This window comes from Cydia splendana, chromosome 4 (genome assembly GCF_910591565.1).
Source record: "Cydia splendana chromosome 4, ilCydSple1.2, whole genome shotgun sequence".
Classification (NCBI taxonomy): domain Eukaryota; kingdom Metazoa; phylum Arthropoda; class Insecta; order Lepidoptera; family Tortricidae; genus Cydia; species Cydia splendana.
This window is the reverse complement of record NC_085963.1, coordinates 14,825,009-14,848,810: the sequence shown is the minus strand read 5'-3', so window position 1 is coordinate 14,848,810 and position 23,802 is coordinate 14,825,009. Positions and strand designations below refer to the sequence as shown.

The window sequence follows — 23,802 nt, the reverse complement described above, 5'->3', positions numbered from 1 at the left end:
AACTGTAGCTTCAAATAGTACGCTGGTTCCATTAATAACCATCCATTTGGAAGCCATTAATAACCATCGTATTGCCGAAGATGTCTAGGTCACTAGCAAGATGAGGCCGGCCGTGTTTGTGAATTGACCACAAATCTGTGGCCGAACGGTGCAACTGACACCTCTGTCCGCCCGGCGCCGGTGCCGCCCTCTTTTGTTTATTGCCTGACAACTTTATTAATTGAAACGATCGTTTGGCAATGTCAATTATTTTAATGTAGAATTGAATTTCCAAGGAAATAAAAAACTGGCCAAGTGCGTGGTCCAACACGAAATAATAATATATCAACATATATAACATCATGCATAGGTTTCGTACCTTCATACAATACAAAGAGGCAAACAAGCAAAAGAGCGTACCTGTGTATTTAGATAATAAGTTTTTTTAAGTAACTCATTAATGTCTCAATTGATCATTTAGAAAATAATTATCATGGTAAGTATTTATTAAGCTTCAATTCCAGATCTTTATTGCACAAAAGAAAAACTTATCGTATAAAAGGCGGATTTAATGCTAAAAGGCATTCTCTACAAGTCAACCTTAAGACAAAGCAGAGAGATTATGGGCGGTGTTACTGTAATTATTTTATCACTCTTGTGGATAAAATGCAACTTTCTCATCAGTTTTTAAGCATGAAGAGTGTCTTTACAAGCTGGTGTGATAAAAATTATATTTCAGTAATTAGGCAACTACCGATCTGTTTATTGTTCTTTTATCACAATTAACTGTGTTACATTGTCTTTGACTCATTGCCGCCATGCCATTGATCAGCTATTATTATCTATACGGAATAAATTATACTGCTATGGAAGTATAAATAAATATTCAACAAGAATATTATCCTATTGATTAAGGTAGTTTTTGTACGATGATTTCTAATATTGGCTATTTATTATTGATGACATACATTAACATTTATATTTTATATACATTCTACTATATCAAAGTAACAAAAAACAAAATTTAATATCCGTAATGTTAAATATCACTTAAAATAGTTTCGGCTCGAATAGGGAGAAACGATTAAGCAATAACTTCCGACGCGGATTACAAGTTTGCACTTCGCCTGCAACAGTTGCCTGCATCGGGTATTCATAAAGTTCTCGAGTCAAACTAATAGCAATAAATATATGAGATATAATGTAGTATAAGGCCGTATCCTGTTCAGAGCAGCTTCCGTGGTCAGATCTGACAGTACGCACCAGGCAAGTGCAAACTTATCCTTTGCCGCGCATAAGCACGTTGCTATGGGTACCGTAAAACACTATAACATTGGCCTTTCAACATAACTTTGCCCACCGCGTCACAGTTCAGTTAAAGCGATATAACTTAAAAAAGTAGTTACAGATACTTTCTTCGCTTTCTTCATTTATATATTAAAGATTAAGAAGATACGCTTATTTATTATTTATTAACTAGCCACGACTTGCTATTATATCATACTCAAGCTGCGTAATGATAAAGTCAAGGTACTATGTTGGGTACGTGATAAATTGCGAGCAATCTAACGTGTCAAATCTTAGTTAGGTTGGATAGACGATTATTGTCATGATAAAGTAGCACCGGAACCTATATGCCTATAGTATATAAAAATATAACTCTTTTTATTTTATCGGCTGTCATTCGTAATTCAGGGCAATTTGAAAATTGTATGTAAAGCTTTATTCTAATTTTGACCCGAAACAAATGTTGTGTAATAATTTTATATGATATCAATTGTGAGCGAATTGTGGCTTAAGTTATATTTTTATAATGAATCCTAGTTGTGAAAGGGCTTGTGCACAAATCACGCGAGGTTCGATAGGGGGGTGGGGGTCACGAAAAAATCACGTTGGGGGGGCGTGGGTATAAGGAGACCTCACGTATATTTTTTTACATCGAATGAAACTAAGAAATATACCTATACCTACCACATGAGTACATAGTTTTTCTCGGTTTCGTTAAACATAAATCTATTCACTCCGCACTTCAAAATAGCGAGTCTATTTTACGAAATTTTGGAGCGCTTGGCCTTGACCGATCGGATAGAAAAATTTCAAAAAAATACACGTGAGGTGTGGGGGAGGGGGAGTAGCCAAAAACCTCACCAAATATGACCAAGGGGGCCGGGGGTTGTCAAAAAGTAGCCGAAAACATTTCGCGTGATTTCTGCACAACCCCAAATATGTGTGAAAAAACACTAGTTTTCTCTATTTTAATAACTTTCAGTATGCCCCTCGTATTGCCCATTTACTGCAGTTAGGACATTGTAATACCTATATTCTCGTGACAATAAGGTGTTATTGCGAGGCAATTAGTCCTAATGGCAACGCAAAGTCAATCTTTGGTCTGAAACGGAAAATAAACATCAACACTTTCTTTGAAATATTTCATTAGTTATTTTGTCCAAGTATGTTGTTCAATGCTTGATCTGATTGTCAAAAGATTAAATGATCTGAATACGAGTTTAGGACGTAAACATAACGGTTTCAATCAGACTCGCAACATAAAATGCTGGCAGACATTACTAACCAGGGCCCTGCTCTTCTGCGGCTATAAATTGTGGCGAGAACAAATTAAATTAGGTAATACAGGACTGACAAGCGACGGGGCGACCGCGCGGACATGGAATGGGTGTGTCCCTCTGTCCGGCCACAGCCTCCGATAATTTTTTGTTGTCGTTTTAAACGGAATGTACTTTAAGGGCTGTTAATAGCTTATGTACGGAGATTTATAAACTTTGAATGTTATTCATATGATCCAAAATTTGTAGTCATTAATTGTAATATGAACTATAATACTATTTATCACAAGTAGGACACGTATTAAAAGCTGATAGGTTATGTTTAGTAGACAGTCTTTTCAATTGAATAAACTTCACAAAAGTATTAAATGATACCTATTATCTAGATTCGCGGAATTTCATGCTGAGGCGCAGGCTGTTGAATGAATACTAAATACTAAGCTAATGTATGCAATAATGGTCTGACTATGAACATATACTTATTTGATAACTTTTTAAAAAACTAAACAAAGGAGAACTGGACTGTGTCTAATTTAGCTAAAAATATTCCTGCAATATGTATCAAAAATTTCAATTAATATCTTTGTTACGCGAAGAGCTATGTTTGGAATAAAAAAATAAAACTCCACCGCAAAATAAAGCGGAGCAAGAAGAATGCAAGCAATTTTTAATATAGAACGAGTAGAAAGCTACGTGACCCTCGGTCGCGGTAATAATGTAGCTAACGACGAAAATTCAACCGAATCGCTCAAGCCCAACTTATCCTTTAGACGTTTTAACATAAAAAAGTGGTTCCATCTTAATGTAGGTATTTATTCAAAACATTTGTTGATACCCTGTATTACCAGGATACTTACATATTACAGCAACTTGTTGTCTATGGCCCCTTTATAATTTCTACCCTCATCTGTTAAATTGGGTGACTTTACAGAAAATTAAATAGACATTGTGTAATTACTTTATCATTCTTTGGTATAACATTGTGATAAATAATAATTGGCCAAGCACGAAGTCAAGACTACGGTGTTCAGAGCACCATACGACACATCCCTAGGTGGTTTTAAGTTTCGATACTTATACTAATTTATCCCATAAGTACATTTTATTCACTATTAGGAAATAAGAAGGTAATGTCTGGAAGCTCTGGGACCTAGGAGTTTGGACTTTTATTAAAGGCCTCTGGGCTAGTATAGGTAATGTAGAAGTTATAAAGCTTCTACCTTAGATATATTTTTTAGAGATTAAAGATTTTATTTACCACCTTGTCGCGTTGATTGTATATCCATAGCAAATTACAGCTTCCTAACACTAACAATCAACCTCATCTTGGAGGTGATAAGAGGAAAAATCGTAAGTCCCATTTCGGCCAACCGATATCAAGAACGTTTATATAATATAGGCCTACCGTTTATCTAAAACGTTTGGTGAAGGCACATTTCTAGTAGAAACAAATTATTATGAATTTCTCTGTAATTTGTACAAACCATTTCGTAAACTGACATTCCGCTAAACTATTGTTTTTACATCTTACTAGCATCCATAACATATTGAATTATATTCTTCCACTTTTCTGAACATTTTCATTATTATTGATTCTTTTTTTGTGAGAATGGCTTTTTCTGCCAGGGCACTTTGCCAATTATTGATTCTTTCAAACACCAAAATAGTTGACAATTTAATATACGTCAGAGTTGACAGGCAACTTCGAGCATGAAAAACTAAATCCGTCAAAAATACTGGGTATACAATACATACGACCTCATGATAATCTTTGATATAGTCGCAATTGTTGTATTTTAAACTTGTAGACTGGGCAGGCACGACTCAAAAAGGAATAATATTACAATTAAGTCTGTGATTCGGCATTTCTCGGTTTTTGACGTTTAGGCTTGTTTCTGAAGCCCCCTCCAGACTATGCGCGTGAATCGCGGGTGCGGATTTCGCTGTCTACGAAAATCGACGCCACACTCGCGTTCGCGGCTTCGCGCCGCAATTCGCGCACGAGTGTGGAGGGGGCTTTACACAAAATGTAATTAACGTAAAGTATTAATCAATTTGCTCATGTTTCATATAAGTCACAGAAATAAGTATTAATAAATGTCTAAGTTTTAGTACAAGTAGGGTAACTGCGTCAGTTTGCCGTCCAGTACCTGTATCCGTCCACTTGGCGGAGTTGCTACAAAGAATTGCGTATAATTTGAATATAAACCTAACTTACCGCACAATTTTGGACTTATTGTAAGTCAGCTTTTAAAAGAAAAAATATTTTAGTAGAACTGGAATTCATGAGTACCAAATCTTAATTGACATCTTTGTCACTCAAACAAGTTTGATCAAGATCGGCTTACTTTATATTTCGTCAACTTTACCTTTGTTTCCAAAACCTGTGAATTTTAACTGTCATATACAATACAGGCGGCGTAGCACGGTCGCGTTTTTATCGCTTGTCACCATGCCTGTCACGTTCTAACAAGTATGTTAGTGCAAAAGGGACGCGCATAGTGATAGTCGATAAAAATGGAACCGTGCTGCGCCCGGTCTTCCAAAATTATTTTTTCGTAACAGAACAGTATCTAGATGCTGCTCTCACCGATCTGTTCAAAAATGTACATACTGTATACAATTAATACATAAATGTAATGGTACTTAATGAGAAGGAATACTGTTTCGACGAATCAGATACTCTCAGTAAAATCTATAGGTAGATGACGCCATAGCTGTTAATACATATTAAATGACTTTATTATCTCTATACGCTTTACTAACTCTATGTGCGCTAATGTGAAAAAAAAAACACAACGACAGTGAAGAACGGAATTCTTAATTTAAATTTGTACTGATAAACTCCAATAATAAATATGATTCTTACTGAGCACACTGCGATAGTCCATTTGTTGGAAAGCCCGTTCGAAATTTAAACTTATTTGCTTTATTACAAGGTTGCATTTTGCAGATCTTTTACTCTCTCATACTTATAGTAGGCTATTCAGAAAAAAAATGAAATATCTCACAAAAGTAAGTAAGTAGAATTAAACTTTGTATCAAAGACATAAGTCATAAATTTCAATGCCAAAGTTTTAAGTAAGGATCTTTCTCACTAAAACTACTTCCTAATATGAAATGACCAGTGTAAGCATCAGTTAGCTAGCCCTAAGCAACCAAAGATCAGGCTGCAGTTTAAAAACTAATAAAGATAGAGTTAACCTGATAATTTTCCCGCCGTCTCCATACTTGTTTTAGTTGGATATTGACTGGTCAGCTGCCTGTTAGCTATAGTTTTCGCGAAAATCGACAGGACAGAGGTGAAAAATTTTGTATGAAAACTTGCAACTTTAAATGCATTTTTTATCGAAACTATTGCATTCTAAAATGAAGTCAAAATCAGTCCATCGACTCAATTTTTTGCAAGCTTTCTAATGGTACCTCACACGATTCTTACAATTGAAAATAAAATTCAGCCTAACCCTCTAACCCCCTAAATTTCCCCCTAAAATCAGAAATAAGCAGTTTCGACTTATTGACAGTGTTAGTGATGGTACTTGCCATAACTATTCCAAATTTCAGATACCTACATCAAACGGTCTTTGAGAAAAACGCATTTAACCGATTTGCAAGACCGAAGTGATCCCATAAGAGCACCGTGAACAAAGTTTTGTACGGTGCTCTAAAAATACAGCCAAAAATATTCGGCAAAAATATCCTGAGCTAGTTATTATACTTATTATTTTATAACATAATCACATCCACAAGTCAGATACAGTCACCTTTCATAATTTTGTGTCCCATGAATGTCATTGAGCAAATGAACGCTATCCTCAATTTTTCTGATATGATTATTTTAATCTCGAGACAGCTATTACCAATTACTTTGTTAATTGTTCATGTTAAATTAAACCAAACTATGCAATGCAAATGTCCACACTCTGGAAATACGCATATTATTCGTTTATGCGAAACAACATATTTCAATTCGATACCGGGGGACAATGGTCGGAAGCGTCGGAATATAAATTAGTCTGAAAGCGAGTGGGTGCTATCTATAATAATGGATATATGTATTCAATACACAGGGAAGGTATGGTCATGCTATGTAGCTAACACTTAATGACAACAATCATTGTTTAATTAAGTTAATACCATTGTTATTAACTATTAGTTGCTATTAGTTTGCTCCAGGCTGAGACCCGATTGGGAAAATATTTCCATAAAACTGCCAATAAACACCCGTTTATTGGCAGTTTGACATCTAGGTACCTAGTACCATCAACTCCCTTTTTAACTAACCATGGGTGGAATTTATGCCGTGTAGTTCGGTGTTTTCGATTATTTATTCAAAACGGTAAGAATAAACAACACAACAAACCATAACCGTTTCCGTTCATCAATATTAATTATCACACAACAAACTTATACAGTTACCACTAACAATTAGATTAAGTGTCGTGTAAGCATAATTAGTAGAGTATTTTTATAATAAATATTCATCGGCTTGGTAATAAAGCCAGTTTAATTTATACTTTATAGATTTATAGATAATAGTTCTAATACACATTACGTACCTTAGGGTTTGTATCTGCTGATCCCCTGATACTCCATTAGTAATCCTTACTAGTGGTTGGCACATATTTGCCAGCATCAAGTAAAAGCAAGCAGCTCAGCCTGCGAACAAAAAGGACAACATACACATGCACCAACCAACTAAAATGAGCACTGCACGTTTGTTCAAGATACATAAAACAAAAGTGAGAGAAGCGAGTCACAGATAACAGGGCCAGGTGCCAAATAGAGACAACAAAGATAGGTTAAACTCTAATGTAAAACTTAATATAAATAGCTGCTGATTTTACTTCTGTTAACTAAAATACGCGTAAGACTAAAATCATTATAATGTATTGAGAAAAATCACACAAAATATATTTTTGTTTCATAATAGTTTCCTGGAAGAGCAAGCGTATGTCGTTTTTTATTGTCAAAAATAAATACAAAAAGTTTACGACTTCCGAGACTAATGCGCTAGTATTTTTTTGACGTGATAACGTCTTATAAATCAATGAACACCGATAGCATGCACGAAAAAGTGTCACGTTGTGGACAGATCTCCATTGGTAACGTTACGGCCAAAGTATGCAATTTTTCATCGTAGTTTTCTTATGACGTTATCACGCAAAATTATCGTCCGTAAACCTACTTTACAGACAACCATTTTTTTATGCTTAAGTAAGCAACACGAGTTAATTTGCTACATATTTCTTCAAAGTGATAAGTCCAGGAGCATTTACTGTCGATTATTAAATACCAAGAAGTTTTAAGTCATCAGATTCTGATATAACATGATTAACGTATCTGCGTGTAATATGTAGGTATACATACATACTCGTAAAAGCATAAAGTACTTAGTTTTAGGAAGATTTATGGATAGATTATTATCATTAAGCCACTGTGTTATATTATGAACAGTTTATTATATGAAATTTTGTCTGTGAGCTTTATGAATAGGTCTTCCGGTAATAATATGTATTAATATTTTAGGTAGCATGCCTTTGGATTCAATAATTTTTATTTTTAATAATCGAGACTGGAAATAGTCGAATTAGTCACAGCGTCATTAGGCAAAGCTAAGTGGCTATTCTGAGCTCTCAAAGAACAGATTCATGTTCAGCCAGCTTTAGTCAAGACTTAAAAATAGTCTATACTTCATCGTTAATTTGGCCTTAAAACAGGAAGATGAATTCTTATCGGCGAATACAAATGTATAATACAATACCATTAGTGCCCTTAGAAATTAGCGTTTATCCCAAACTAACTTCGCACGGGTTAACAAATTATACACAAAGCTTCCTCAAGAATCACTCTATCGATGGGTGAAAACTGCATGGAAATACGTTCAGGTGGCTTAGCACGGTCGCGTTTTTATCCCTTGTCACCATGCCTGTCACGTTCTAACAAGTATGTAAGTGCGAAAGGGACGCGCATAGTGATAGTCGATAAAAATGGAACCGTGCTGAGCCCGCAGGAGTTTTTGAGTTTATCGCAAACACACAAACAGACAGACGCGGCGGGGGACTTTGTTTTATAAGTGTAGTGTTCGCTTCTTCAACTGTATCCACTAGTTCCACTACACAATAATACAATAATAAATATCGGCTCCTCGGCTACGCTACGCGACGTGACTCAGCTTCCGTATCTCAAATACCACTGCGCGCTTGCACGCGCGTAGAGTCCGTGTTCGTGCGCAGGAGACGACAGATATACGCATCTCTTTCGCACGTATACTACATCCCTTCCTTATTGTTAAGTTTGTTGTATTAATATTTTTGGATAATTAAATAAAACAGTAATTTCAATAATCATCATTATTTATTTTTTTAATCATTACTTTAACACAACTACTTCCTGCTTCGTTAACTTCCTTAGTACTTTTATACTTCACTTTATTTATTTATATATTTAGCAATATTTTTGCGCTTCATGCATTAGCATTACTTCACGTCTTCCTCTTATCCCTTATTAAATTTTAAGATATATATTTAATTATCTGATTCGCCATCATTCGTCTCTGTCGTCTCTTCGTCCAAGATTTTCCATTGTCCTTCGACCTTTTTTAAATGCATCATGTTTCTTCTCAGTCTTTGTCCAGTTTCGTTATTTTCAATGTTTACATCTCCGCCTTTACAAGATACTACAGTGTGAGGGGTTGGCTCATAATTTGGAGCTAACTTATTTGTCTTATTCATATTTTTAACATAAACCTCATCCCCTACTTTTATGTTTCCATCCTCAACTCTTCTCTTCTTGTTCGCGTACTCTTTTCCTTTTTCTTTTTGCTCTCTGTCCCTGTCTCTGACGTCCATATCTTGGTCTTTATAATTATATTCAAACGTATCTATCATCGGTATCTTGTCTCTAAATTTCCGTTGGAAAAATAATTCCGCTGGCGTCTTTCCCGTTGTCGTATGGGGAGTACTATTATACATAGTCAGATATTCCAAGAGCGAATCTTTCCAGTTCTTTTTGTCAATTTGACTTATCTTTAAACGTTTAATAATGTCTTTGTTCTGACGTTCCACCTCTCCATTTTGCTGGGGCCAATAAGGGATAGTGTTGAACAAATGGATGTCATTATTTTGGCAAAAATCTCTGAACTCCTGACTAACGAACTGTTTACCGTTGTCCGCCGTAATCGTGATTGGACATCCTAGTCGACTAAACATTTCCTTCAATATAGCTATCATAGCCTTGCTTGATATATCGCGGCAAGCCTTTATTTCCTTATACCGCGAATAGTAGTCGATTACCACCAGAAGGTAATCCCCAGACGGCAAAGGACCTAAGAGATCAATTGCAATATCAACCCAGGGGTGTGTCGGCAATTCCCTTCTCTTGATCGGATTTGGGGGATTTGGCGCTGAAACAAGGGTGCATCCTTTACACGACTTAACCAGTCTCTCAACGTCCTTGTCGTACCTGGGCCACCATACTTTAGCTCTAAGCCTAGCTTTCATTCCAACGACTCCAGGATGGCCTTCGTGGGCGGCTTCTAAAACCTTTTCTCGCAGTGTTTTTGGTATAACTATTTTACTACCCCTTAAAAGAATATCGCCACAAAAACACAACTCGTTTTCTAAGATTTTGTAACTCTTTATTTGTTGGTCCCATTTGGAGTCATACAGGCCTGCCTTCACTTTTTGTATATCCGAGTCCTCTTTAGAACTGCTTTCTATTTCTTGTAGCGATATTGCTACTGGTCTTATCTGTTCTACTATGTTTTGTACAAAATCTTTTCCTTTAGTGTTGCTGTTCCGTTCGTCGAGGTTCTTACATAGTCTGGAAAGGGAGTCAGCAATGTTGGTTTTTCCTGGACGATATATAACTTGAAAGTCGTATGACTGTAGACGTAATATCCATCGTTCGATACGAGCACATGGTTTAGCTTTCGGTCCGAATATCACCTCTAAAGGTTTATGATCGGTTATGAGTTCAAATCTTTTCCCAAAAAGAAACATATGAAAGTGCTCCACTGCCCATACCAAAGCTAAAGCTTCTTTTTCTGTTTGGCAATAACGTCTCTCGCACTCCGTTAAGGTTCTGTTGCCGTAAGCTATTATGCGTGGACCAGCTTCACTTGTTTGTACCAAGATCGCGCCGAGCCCCACAGGACTAGCATCTGCGAATACCATTGTTTTATTTTTAACATTATAGTATCCCAAATTAGGTATTTTAGACAAAGCCGTTTTCAAATTATTAAATGCTGTTTCCTGATTTTCCTTCCAAAGCTCTTGGATGTCCGCATTTCTGCCTGTCTTGTGCCTTAATAATTCCTTCAGGGGTTCAGTAATTGTGGCCATATTTGGTATCCACTTCCCTACATAGTTGACGAGTCCTAAAAAACTTTGCAATTCCGAGATTGTTCGGGGTGCTCTGAAGTCCATAATAGCCGATACGTATTTATCTAGTGGTCGAATTCCTTCATTACTTAGTTCGTGTCCTAAAAATTGAATTTTATTAACGTTGTAGATACATTTTTCTTCTTTCAGAACGATATCATGCTCTTTAAGTACCTTCAGCACATTCTGAAGTCTGACATCATGTTCCTTTTGATCTTCGCCAAAAACTAATATGTCGTCAATAAAGTTGACAACTCCCTCACATCCAATTAATATGCGTTCAAGAGTTTTTTGAAATATTTCAGGAGCGCATGTAATGCCGAACATTAATCTTTTGTATCTATATACGCCTTTTCCAGATATGAATGTCGTTATATCCCGTGAGTTTGGATGGATTTCTAGCTGGTGGAATGCGTCCTTAATATCTAATTTACTGAACACTGTAGCATTCCTAAACTTTGGTAGTAGTTGGTCCATAGTCGGTAATGGATGATTTTCCCTTTTAATCGCTTTATTTGCACGTCTCATGTCAACGCAAAGCCGAATGTCACCGTTTTCTTTGATTATAGGCACAATAGGGGATATCCAACTTGGGGGGCCATGGACTTCTTCTATAATATCTTTTTCCAGTAATTCCGTAATTTTTTCCTCGACTTTGGTTTCTAAAGGTATTGGAATTCTACGGTAAGGCTGAACGATTGGTTTAATCTTATCGTCGATGGGTATTTGAATCATAATATTTTTAAGTTTAGGGAAAGGCTTTAGTTGAATTTGGTTTATTTCTAACCCAATTCTTAAAACCCCCAACTTAGTTGCTGTTGTCTTCCCCAGTAAATTTTGTGTACCTTTATCTACCACATAGAAAATTGCGTTTTCTTCTCTCCCGGCTAATTTAATGTCGGAGCGGAAAGATCCCAGCAGTCGCAAAGGTGTTTTAGATCCATAGGGGAAGAACTTTTTCTTTGGTTCTTTTATTTCGTCAACTACCCTTACTCCCATATCCTTCATTTTTTCCCATGTCTTATCCGTAATTAGATTATTTTTTGATCCTGAATCAATCATCATATTAATTTTTTCTCCTCCCACATCACAGACCACCATGTCATCTCCGTTTATGTTAAATAGATACTCGACTTCTTCGGTTTCAGAGTCCTCCTCTTCCTCTATAATATTTCTTACCTCATGAGCTTTAGGAGATTTTTTAAATTTCTTTGAAAACTGTTTCTGTCGAGTTTCATCATGTTTTATGTCCTCATGTTTTCTTTTCAGGTTCTGACTTTTGCATTGCAACTTAAAATGCCCAATTTTGCCACATTTTAGGCATTTTTTTCCCCTAGCAGGACAGTTTTCACTGTTGGACAAATGTCCCCAGCTCCCGCATCTATAACATTCTTTCCCTTTTCTGTCTGTCTTCTCTTCCACTTTATTAACCTCTATCGGCACGTTCTTTTCTTTATTTTTGTAATCCTCTAATTGCCTGTTAATAGCCTCCAGGGCATTAGCCTCTGAGATAATATTTTCTATCGTCATGTTATCTCCTCCCTTAAGTATTTTTTTCCTCAGTTCTTCTGACGCACATCTCTCTATGATTTGATCAATCAAATGATCTTCTACGTTATCAAATTGACACTTCACCGCTTGTTGTCTAAGGCGCACCAAGAACTTCTCAAATTTTTCATTGTTTTCTTGTTTAATTTGTCTAAAGGTATGCCGTTCAAATCTTTTATTCTGCTTAGGTGCGAAGTAATTGTCCAATTTTTCAATGGCCACCTGGAATACATCCTGCTCACCGGACTCCTCTGATCTTACGTCTGCCCCTGGTATGTTAAAAAATATTTCCTGTAGTTCAGTTCCCCCCCAGTGTAACAAACTTGCTCGTTTTTTAGCAGCAGTCTTAACACCTGCCGCTTCCAGGTAAATATACAAACTCCTCTTCCAACGTTCCCATCGTGTACATACAGAATTGATATCACCTTCGCAGTCAAACTTTTCAAGCGCCAGCGATGGTGTTGTCATTGTTGGCTTCCTGTTGACAAAAAATATTGACTGTAGCAGGCATTAAACAGACGTCATCCATTTAATCCTCCTCAGTCTACGTCCTTCCATCCAAGTTTCCATCTGCATGTATATATATATTGTATATATGTTGATTTATGAACTGTAGTAGGCACTAAACAGACGTCATCCGTTTAATACTTCTCAGTCCGCATCCTTCCATCCAATTTTTCATTATTATTATTATTATTTTTCATTTTTTTTTTTACATTTTATGTATTTTATATATATTGATTTATGAACTGTAGTAGGCACTAAACAGACGTCATCTGTTCAATCCTACTCAGTCCGCATCCTTCCTTCCCAGTTTCTATGCATTTTTTCCAGGTATATTACAGTCATCATCTGCATACCTATACATCTAAGTCGTAACAGCCATCACGCTTTACAACATCTTGCTTGGTACTATAGGTTTTGATTTTGACATATTTTGCATACATTTAAATTTTCACTTACTGGACTATTTACCCTCCTATTACTGGACTATTAAAACCTAAGTAATATAATCAATTTTTTCTAAAAGTCATACAGTGTAAAATAAAAATGTATGTATCTTCCTTCATTTGAAATCACACAATGACTAAGAAATAGATATTTACTATAATGTCAACGCCAGAAATTTATGTGACCGGACTATTATATTTCGACTGGTCTATTAGGTCAACATCTCTATCGAATAGGTACCTTAAGAAAACAAACTTAAACAATGCCATAATCAAAACATTTTGTGAAATACGACCCTTTAAGAAGCACAAGGTTCAATTTCGCATGTCGCTGTCTTGAATTACAAAGCTACGCCGCGCGCTCGCCGACCGACAGGTCGCGGCTCGATCGTGTTTATATTATAACCTATACAGTATACTGCACGGCTTGTCATCTACGCTTGAGTTGTATGATTATTTTAATAATATATACGTTATTTTTACCTCTTGTAAACTTGAGCATTACTACGTAGGTACCTACTACGCCATGCACACTCATGTTTAACTGTTTATGCAACCTGTTCAAATTAGATGTCCGTACACTGTTGATCTCAAAATAACGACGTAAATACAAAGACATGTATTGATTTACGTTCCTTAAACACATTATGTTGCTACACTTTTATTTGAAACCAGGTAGGTGTGTATACATGTATCTATTCCTTCGTATTTAGTAATTTTGAAATGTCACCAAGTTATATAATATAATGACTTACCGATTCAGCCCGTCGCCAAAATGTAGTGTTCGCTTCTTCAACTGTATCCACTAGTTCCACTACACAATAATACAATAATAAATATCGGCTCCTCGGCTACGCTACGCGACGTGACTCAGCTTCCGTATCTCAAATACCACTGCGCGCTTGCACGCGCGTAGAGTCCGTGTTCGTGCGCAGGAGACGACAGATATACGCATCTCTTTCGCACGTATACTACAATAAGGTAAAGTGATAAAGATCTAGACGAAAAAAGTAATAATTATTGTATTCTTGTCTGGCAGGTGAAATGATAATATCAAACGACAAGTACCAGATGAGCGAGATCAACAGTTCGGCGTACAGCGTGCAGATGCGGCTGATAATAAAGAATATACACCGCAGCGACCTCGGCGGCTACAAGTGTATCTCGAAAAATTCCATAGGGGACGCCGAGGGCAACATCAGGTTATACGGTAAGCCGTGACAGTTATAAGGTAGTTTTTTCGGTTATAGTTGAAAATGTTTCAGCTGACCGTTTAGATTGTAGAACTATGAGCTCTCATAGGCCTACACGGTCAGCTTAAAAAAAATCAACTATAAATAGGGTGTCCGCAGCAAGCTCGGTTCTCCAGAAAAACGTAGTTATGCTCTCATTTTAAAACGACTAGCTAGATGGTTCTGAAACGTTGTACTTATAATAGGTTAAGGTTAATATGCCTGTCATCAATTTATGTAGATTCAGATACCATAGTGAACAAAATACAGCGAAATTAAAGGTTTACATACAAAACTTTTTTTGCTCTATTTTATTTGTTTTATAAGCTGGAATTATATAATCTAATTACATATTGTACGAGAATAAAATGATAATCATCTTTCTGTCAGAAATGGAGCTACCCCACCACAAGTCCCGTGACGACGATGACGTGGACTCTGTTAAGGAAGAAACAAACGACGTGCACTCCAGCCTGCAAGGCTCCCGCTGGGAAGGCGGGCCGCGGACGCAGGACGCCGGCTTCCTTGGGCGACCGCCCCCCGGCGCAGCGACTCGATCTACTTCGCACGCGACCTTTTTAATATCAACCCTAGTTTACGTCGCGTGGTAAACTTCCCCCGTAAAGCCATGTGCAAAGTTAAGGCTTGACTAAAACAAACGCACGATATCTCATCAGATTATTGGACTTGAGAGTTTGAACATGATTTTCTCGTCTTTTGCTTTTAAGGTATCCCTTTCAATAACGAATCAGAGGGCGTTCAAAGGTTCACTGAAGAATTAAGGCGTTGTATGAGATCCTGTTTCTTTTGGATTTCGTATTTTTATCAATAGTACTTTGCACATGGCTATTAAAATGTACAGTTAGAGTAATAGTATATTATTTAGAACTGTTGTCTATAACGACATTTGTACATCAATAACTCACTGTTTTATCAAGTACGGTAATGGTTATTAACAAATACATACTACGTGATTGTGTTGTGACAGTATGCAATAGTAGTGCTTGGTTGATTATAATTTATAAACCTGTAAACTGTAAATGGCTAGGTAAATTTTTGTTAAGTAAAATGATGACTCTTTGCTGGTACGTGTATCATGTAAATCATGTTGTTATACATAAAATGTAAATGCTTTCTTTTATACTATGATAATATAAACTAACGCAATATTCAATGAGAAATTTAATGTTTCAATATTTATGTTTTTCAGTCTTCAACTTAGAAAAATATGCTTGCAAGTCTTTCAACTCCCACGACTTCAGGCACTATTCAAATGCCTACCTAAAGGTTGTCTTAATGATTATATGTGAAAATGTAACCCAAGCCTAGAACTATTTGTTTACGATATAAAAATAAGAAACACATTTTTATTTTAATTAAAACATAGAGACTAATTTCAAATAAACCTGATAACGAAAAATTATATTCATGTCGTGAAGTCGCATTATTTATAAACGTTAAAATGTATGTAAATAGCTTTGCAGGAAAATACTTAGTATTGTTTTACAATAAATATATAATTTGCATTAGGTTGCATAATAAAATATTTACAGTTAACAACATAATGTCGACAATTAAATTGTATTCGTTGTATGGATGTAAAATTTACGGGCCTATGATACAAAAGGTAATTTTGTAATTGTTGACGTTTTTAAATTGTTGAATTTTATGGATACTTATTGTTTAAACTTGTACTCATAGTAGTTAAGTTTACGGATATAATATTTAAAATACTCTTGTCAAAATTAGTTTATTTGTTTTATACGTTGTACCTAATCAAAACTAACTTAAGCCGCCGACCTTTAACTTAGTGGCCTGAAATGAATGTATAATATTGTCCGCAAAACCAAATAAAAATATATAACGGATAGTGTTTTATTTATTTTATATATGTAAGTAAGAAAATTATATAGGTATTAATAATATTCTCAGTAATTGGACAACAAAGGTAGTTAATCGGTTACTAATACGGAAGTTCACGATCGTGCGTGTGGTCAATGGTCATACGCCGGGGAAGCGTTAAAGTTTTTAAAACAAATGAAACCGGTTGTGAGTAAATAAAATAACTATGTAATATTTCCAAAATTAATGCTAATAAATAAAAGACAGCTTTTAAGTTACCATTCTTGTTTAAATAGAGTAAAATTGCGAACACAGAAGTAATTTGTTTTAAATTTTGTTACTGTTAAAGGGAGTTGTTTTTAGGCATGTTAAATAAGGAATGAAACATAGTATGGATTTTGTTAGATCACGCAAGAACTCGTTAAAAGGCTTTACATTGTTGCCGTGTAACAGAAGTTCGCCAAAAAAGTTACGTCACTAACATACGCTCTGTAACGGATGCGCTTCGTGCCTTCATCAAAATTACCAATGTCGACATTCCTTAACACAACACTTGGTCAAAATCACCAAAATAGTCATCTCCATTGAAGGGCTAACACAACATGCCGACCCTCTTAATACGAACCTTCGGGGGAACCGAGGGTAAGTGCGATCTAGATAGGGTAACCGCGTGCATTAGCAAAATTACCTGAGGCTTTATTATTTTCATTGCGACAACCCTAGCCGGGAATTTCGTGGGCTCCCCATTTAAGCTTGCCAGATGAATTAGGTTAGATAATTACATCAAATGTGACAATGTCCTGATTTGTGTATACTTTTTTTATATTTGGCTTAAAAATATATACCTACTTTCGTTTTTCAGTTATTATAAAGTGACATTCGGATTGCGAAAGCTAAGCAACTTAAGAATAACTAACAATCCGAAATCATGTAAGGCAACGTTTCAATTCGTCATTATTCATAAAAATCACGGAGTATATGATCCATCATAGCCAGTTGTATACAATAACTTTCAAACTTATTTAAACATAAGCTCTTACGTGATCGCTATATTTAGCGTATACGCATTATAGACTTACGGCCCGATTCGTACTTTAAGATACGTCATTTAATAACGATATGGATTAGATATGTCAAATTTGACGTTTCTTCAAACAAAAACTTCACTTTTGACACTGACATATCTAATCCATATCGTATCTAGATCTATTATTTAAGTAATTGACGTATCTTAAAGTTCGAATCGGGCAGTTATTCTGGCGTGATTATTCGAATTTAGCTTCTAAGCGCGTCCACTGCTACCGCTCCGTAGACAAGCCGTAGGTACGAGTTTAAAGTGTTATGAATAACTCACGCCTACAAAACGAGGAGACAATAAAATTATACGATTTTACAAAATAATGTCAATTACGTCTCATTTTGTACATAATTTTTTCATGCATCTCATTCGTGCTTTTATGTGCGAGTAATAACATACCAATAACGGGTTTTTAAACTTTGAATGCCACTCAAGCCTACATACGCGTGCAGGTAGAGCAGGTGGATCGCTTGTCTGAAAAGGCTCTATATGTGTCAGGATTTTATGGGACCTGGAATGATTTTTGAATAAGGTGGTAAATTAAATTGAGTAGGTAATGTGAACACACATGCTGAATACGAGTTAATAAAAAAATACACGATTGATATCCAAAATTTCCTAAAATTCAAAGAGTACATAATATGTACTCTTTGAATTTTATACGATATATTATACGAGTACATATACCTTAAATTATAATGTAAGCCTTACTCAGCCGTCTCACGTCCTGTCAAAGGCTCAGATAAGTATATTCAGGCATCATTCAATGCTGAAAGTGGCACGCTAACCCAATATAGGCGCTTGTACATTTCCGAGCATCCCTTGGGTGTTACAGTTTGCATGTCCTGGTTTGCATCACAAGTGGTAGCGTGGCTGCGATACAATGAGGTGGTGGGTCTTTTGGGACTCAAAATCTCGGTAGCATGGACTTGAGATAGTTTTGGTTGGAATAGAAGAGGGCTGGAGATAAAAAATCTTAAAAGTGTTGCTTACTTATAGTGTAGATACCGGCGATATAAGGTGCTCTTCCAATTCTAATGTTTTTCGTACGACTCAAACAACTCAAATTTGAATATGTCATGGTACATATTAACAGTTGGTGATTTTGATTTGACAACAAAGTCACTGAGAATAGCTGCCCGATTCGAACGTTAAGATATGTACGTCTGTTAATAGAACTAGAAACGATATGGATTAGATGTGTCAGTGTCAAAAGTGACGTTTTTGTTTGAAGAAACGTCACATTTGACACTGACATAGCTAATCCATATCGTTTCTAGATCTATTAATTGACGTATCTTAGAGTTCGAATTGGGCCGATATGTAGTTTAAAATGTTTCAACACCCTGCCCGTTTGAGGATTCAGCATCAAAACATGATTAGATGAAATGGGTAATGTTACGTGATCAATACTGAAAGTTTCTATAATGATCTAACCACTTCCAAGTGATAACGATAATGTACTGAATAAAAAACCTTGATTATTTGAAAATATAACTCTTTACCTAGATATTTTGAGGTTTGAGTTCAGGGAATTTAATAGGTTACGTAAAATAAAATTCTTATTCACAGGCCAATTCAAACGTACATTTCATGCAACAACTCCGATACATACATGTACGAACAAGTACGAGCGAGATGCACGCGCAAATGATAACAAAATTACATTATTTAGATATCAAATGATAAGTTTAACAGGAGACTGCACGGAAAATCTCGAAGATGCTCTTATTTTTACCTATGAAGACTTTTGTTCAATATTAATCCCGCGTTGCGTTTGCGTATGACAAGTTGGTAAACGCTAAGCTCAGATAAATTATTATCATACTTATAATCAAGTCAGTATCATAATCATTAACATCAATTTTAATTTACGTAACTACATATACAGAAAATAATTGCAACGCGCTTCGGCGTGCAATAAAGGCAGTTATTGCTAAAGCGAACGTTTAGAGCTGATTAACTCGCCCCGGTAACAACATAACACGTAATCATTGCATGGTGTAAACAATCATTTGCATGGATGTTGATTTGTCTACGCTTACGAGTAGGTATCATATTCGCTACAATGGCGCGAACAAAACACAGTGACTGTGACCAATTCAGTACTGTATCTTAAACCAAGAAACAAAATAGTGTCAAAAACAACCAGATGCATTCACGTCACGGTAGCCCGGTGCATATGCACACGACAGGATAGGATAAAAAAAAAACAATAAAAATAATATTTGAATAAATATATTTAAGTGCAGGCGCAAGTAAATAATTTGACGACTAAAGTACAAAGTTGTGTCAAGAACTCCTCGGCGGTTCCCTAGTAGATGACGGTTGCTTAGTTTGGGATTAAAGCTTGCTAAGTATTTTATTTTGACTCAAAGATCATAAAATACGGTCCCTTGGACGCGGTAAAACCTTCAATCTCAGCGTAGAATCAACCACAATAACTCTCCATCAGTGTAAATTATTTCAGTTACTGTGTCAAAAAATGTATTCAGAAGTCACAGCTATTAAAAAAAACTATGTGCTTGTAATAGACCTTTGAGACACCATGTTTGCCAAACATTGTAACAGCACAAGCACCCCAGCCATTTCATATACTTAGCTAAGTATTATGTACTAAGTTACATACCTAAGTAATCCCGATTGCAAGTATCGTAAGTTCCCGATGAACTCTTGGAATGAAGTAATAGGCGGGAAGCGGCTGATGGCTTAAAAAATAGCACAAAGAACGACTATTCAAAATACAGTTTCAGCCTTACTTTTCACCTTCTTACCTTCCCAAAAATTCAGGAACTTTTAGTTTTAATTACAGTTACTTAATATTATGAAAGTCTTCACATATAATGACTGAAATATATGCTGATTATCATAAAAAGATCACGAGAGAGTTCAAATTAGAAACGAAGAGACCTTCAGGAAAACTTAGGTCTTCGCCAAAGATGAGATTGTTACCAGGATGTGAGCAGAGTATACGACCGGTCGTTGTGGAGATACCTCAGGGAGGGCATTATATAAAAGCAAAGACATATGTAACTTCGTATAAGACGAATAAAGTCTAAGGAAAAAACGTGCCTCGGAATTCAAGTAAACGTCATTCTCGAATAGATGCCGCACACACCTTTAGCCTATCCTCGGCTAGATGGCGTGACGACACCGTTTCATATTTAACAATTTTAACACATAGATATCAGTGAATGAACATGGATCAAAATTATATAAAAATAATAAAATCATTTATCCATATGACGGAGGCCAGCATGGGTGTTGTACAGGATGGCGGGGGGCGTAGTATCTCGATGTATTACTTCACAGCTAACTCAGTATGCTACCAGTGCATGAAATAAACTTTCGGACTTGTTAACCATTTTAGTGCCTACTAAAATATCTAGTCGCTATTGGGATGTATTTGGATTGCAACTCAAATAAAAGGATCGCATAAAATCGTTCAAGTCACTATTCAGATCGAGCTAGGCCGGCTCCAACCGTACACCTCTGACCCGAGAAGATTTAATTCCTTCTCAATTGGAGAAGGGTATCCCAATATGGGACCGGCAACAAACTCGGCGGGACACATCTTTTCAAAACAACACTTCTTCTCTTTATTTTACAAAGGTAAGCTTCTAATCACACGTAAGAAATCAAAATAACACTTGGAATAAAACTCTTAGCTCAATGGTTAAAGAACGTTAGAATCTATAAGCTTTCAGAATAATCCTTCAGGTATAAGCCTTCAGGAACGTGGCGAATTAGGCACGAGGTTGGCTAACGTCCGATCTCTAGCGCGGCTCGATCAATTCTGCTCGAGGAGCCTCACCGCTCCCGCCTTTTAAGTCAAGTAGGCAAACCTGCTCGACCGGTCTACCAACATAACGACAAAAATGCCAACTCGTACCTAACTTCACCCAAGTTACACTACTTGACGTTCCAAAGCCTTCTACCTGTCATCTTAGTTCAACAATCCGCCAAGAGAGGGCATTACGAGTACTCTTTACGCAACTTTATGAATTTCGTTACAACCAAGTAATACGTAGCCAAACATTGCTAATCGACTTTATACAGGCGTCTAAAACTATGAACTATAACGCTGCAATACGTCCATCTGGAGTCACGCTCCGACACATATATATACATTTTACGATAACTTTATACGTTTTCATTTTGTTTTTTTTTCGTTTTCGTTAGTCGTGTGTCGATAGATGGCAGTAAATTTACTGTGACTACAAAATTTACTATGACAGGACCCCTCTATACTATCTGTTCTCTTTGATAAAAGTGTCTTTCGGCTTATATTAAGTTATAATCAGCGTTTGAAACTCTAATATATTTCTTAAAGAATTAATCCAGCAATATTCTCCGCCTAATTGGGCTTTGGTGTTACAATTATGCTGATTTTGACGTTTACACGACGTCACGGTACTGTTTATGATATCTTGCGGGCAGGGAGTAGGGGACGTCCGGTTACAATCTGCATAACAATGACATCCTGTTCTCTACAGATGGATGCTAATGCCCTCTCTATTCATAATTCATGTCTTAATGAAGTGGACGAACTCAACTGTGAGCTCAAATGTCTTAAATACACAGCCATTTCTGAATAGTATCGGTATCGGTAGCATCAAACTTTAGTAATCGTAATTATTTTAGCCTAGACCATTCAAATATTTGAAAAAAAGTAATTAAAAATAAATAAAATTTAATTGACATAAGTATATTTACTCAATGGCGCAGCGACCCAAAATGAGACTTGGCCTCCGACACGAGTACTCTAACATAGGTAGAATCGGACCAAGAAAAGTCTGCAGCGGATTTGATAGCCCACGCAGTGCAAGTGTCATTTATGCGTCATAATTTCATAGAAGTTTGACGTTTAAAATAACACGTGCACTGCGTGGGCTATCAAATCCGCTGCAGACTTTTCATGGACTGACTTTATCCACTTTTCTATACAATAAGTATGGTGACGTGGGTATTTAAGTTGCGGCACCGACCGTACCCGCCAGTTGTCTCGATGCCATCGGCTTGGAGATCGCGCAAGTCCGCTTCAGAAGCATCGCTCCAATGATACCCACTTGGGACGTCCGACCGCAGACGATCAAGCCTTGCTGTCTTGCAATCGTGGAAACCGAAGCCAAAAAGGTGGGCCTAAGTATTATTAGCCATGAAAAGTCAGAGTATCTTCACATGAAACGCTATCATAAACACGTGCGTCAAAAGATAATTGACATACAAAATTACTTAATAATCGAAACCTAGTTCGTTGTATAGCAAATGCACCGGTTTGACTTGGCCATAATTAGCAATACGAGTTTTAAGTAGCTGAAAAATTATTATAAGAAACGACTGCAAAATATACCACAATAAACCACTACTTTGCTACCTACTTTAATATCACATTCTCTGTCGTAACCAGTATACATATATCACTTCAGTGAAAAACATACATTAATTAGGTGTCAACATATACCTAACTGTAGTTACAAGAGTAGGTAAGTGAAGGTACAAGTACCTATAGAGAAATATCCGCTGTTTTTCCACGACCCCGTCCATTACACAATTCCGACCTTTCTAGTAAAAAGTGGTTTATTGTGTTCTTAAATAAAGTTATTCAGTTTACTTCGCGTATTGTGTGGGCCCATTGTGTGGCCCAAGGCATGTTGCCATCGCTTTTCAAGCACTGATCCAAAGGCGAACCAATCATTGTGACCTTGAAATTGATATGAAGCGTCCGTCATCGGATATCAGACGTACACTTGAAAGACTGAGGCAAATGTCCTACGGGCGATGTGAAGAACAGCACAGGTGGGACGATAGGTGCTTCTGAATGAAGCGATGTCAAAAATACCCTTATTCTCGATAAGTTCGACAATGAGCTATCGACATCGATAAAAACTCTTCTAGTGCTCAGACACTGCATCATTATTTTTAGTAAGAACTAACACAAACATAGAGCTTGTAGGTAATTGAAGTTTTTCTTTGCAAAAAAAGTAAAGCAACCTAAGAAATAAATATAATAGAAGCTAATTTAATATTTCTACGGAAAATACACTTTTGCTATGTCATGGAATAAAATAACCAGGTGTATTTTTTTTACTATACAACAACATGATATGAGTAAGTGTATTCTTATAAAACTTGTATAATATATGTATTCCGGTACTCACTATTTATTTCATATTAGTATATACTATCCCTACCGAATTAAAAAAAACTGTTATAGGTTGACAG

General features: G+C 36.3%; 1 protein-coding gene across 1 annotated transcript in view; it reads left to right on the top strand.

The window, feature by feature from the left end:
* The window catches only part of LOC134789984 (lachesin), a 115,968-nt gene extending 99,443 nt beyond the window's left edge, over nt 1-16,525 (top strand). The window contains exons 8-9 of the mRNA XM_063760723.1: nt 14,465-14,635; nt 15,048-16,525. Coding sequence (XP_063616793.1) covers nt 14,465-14,635; nt 15,048-15,268 — 392 coding nt within the window. The 3' untranslated portion in view covers nt 15,269-16,525. The remainder of the gene's footprint in view (nt 1-14,464; nt 14,636-15,047) is intronic.
* The last annotated feature ends 7,277 nt before the right edge of the window (nt 16,526-23,802 follow it).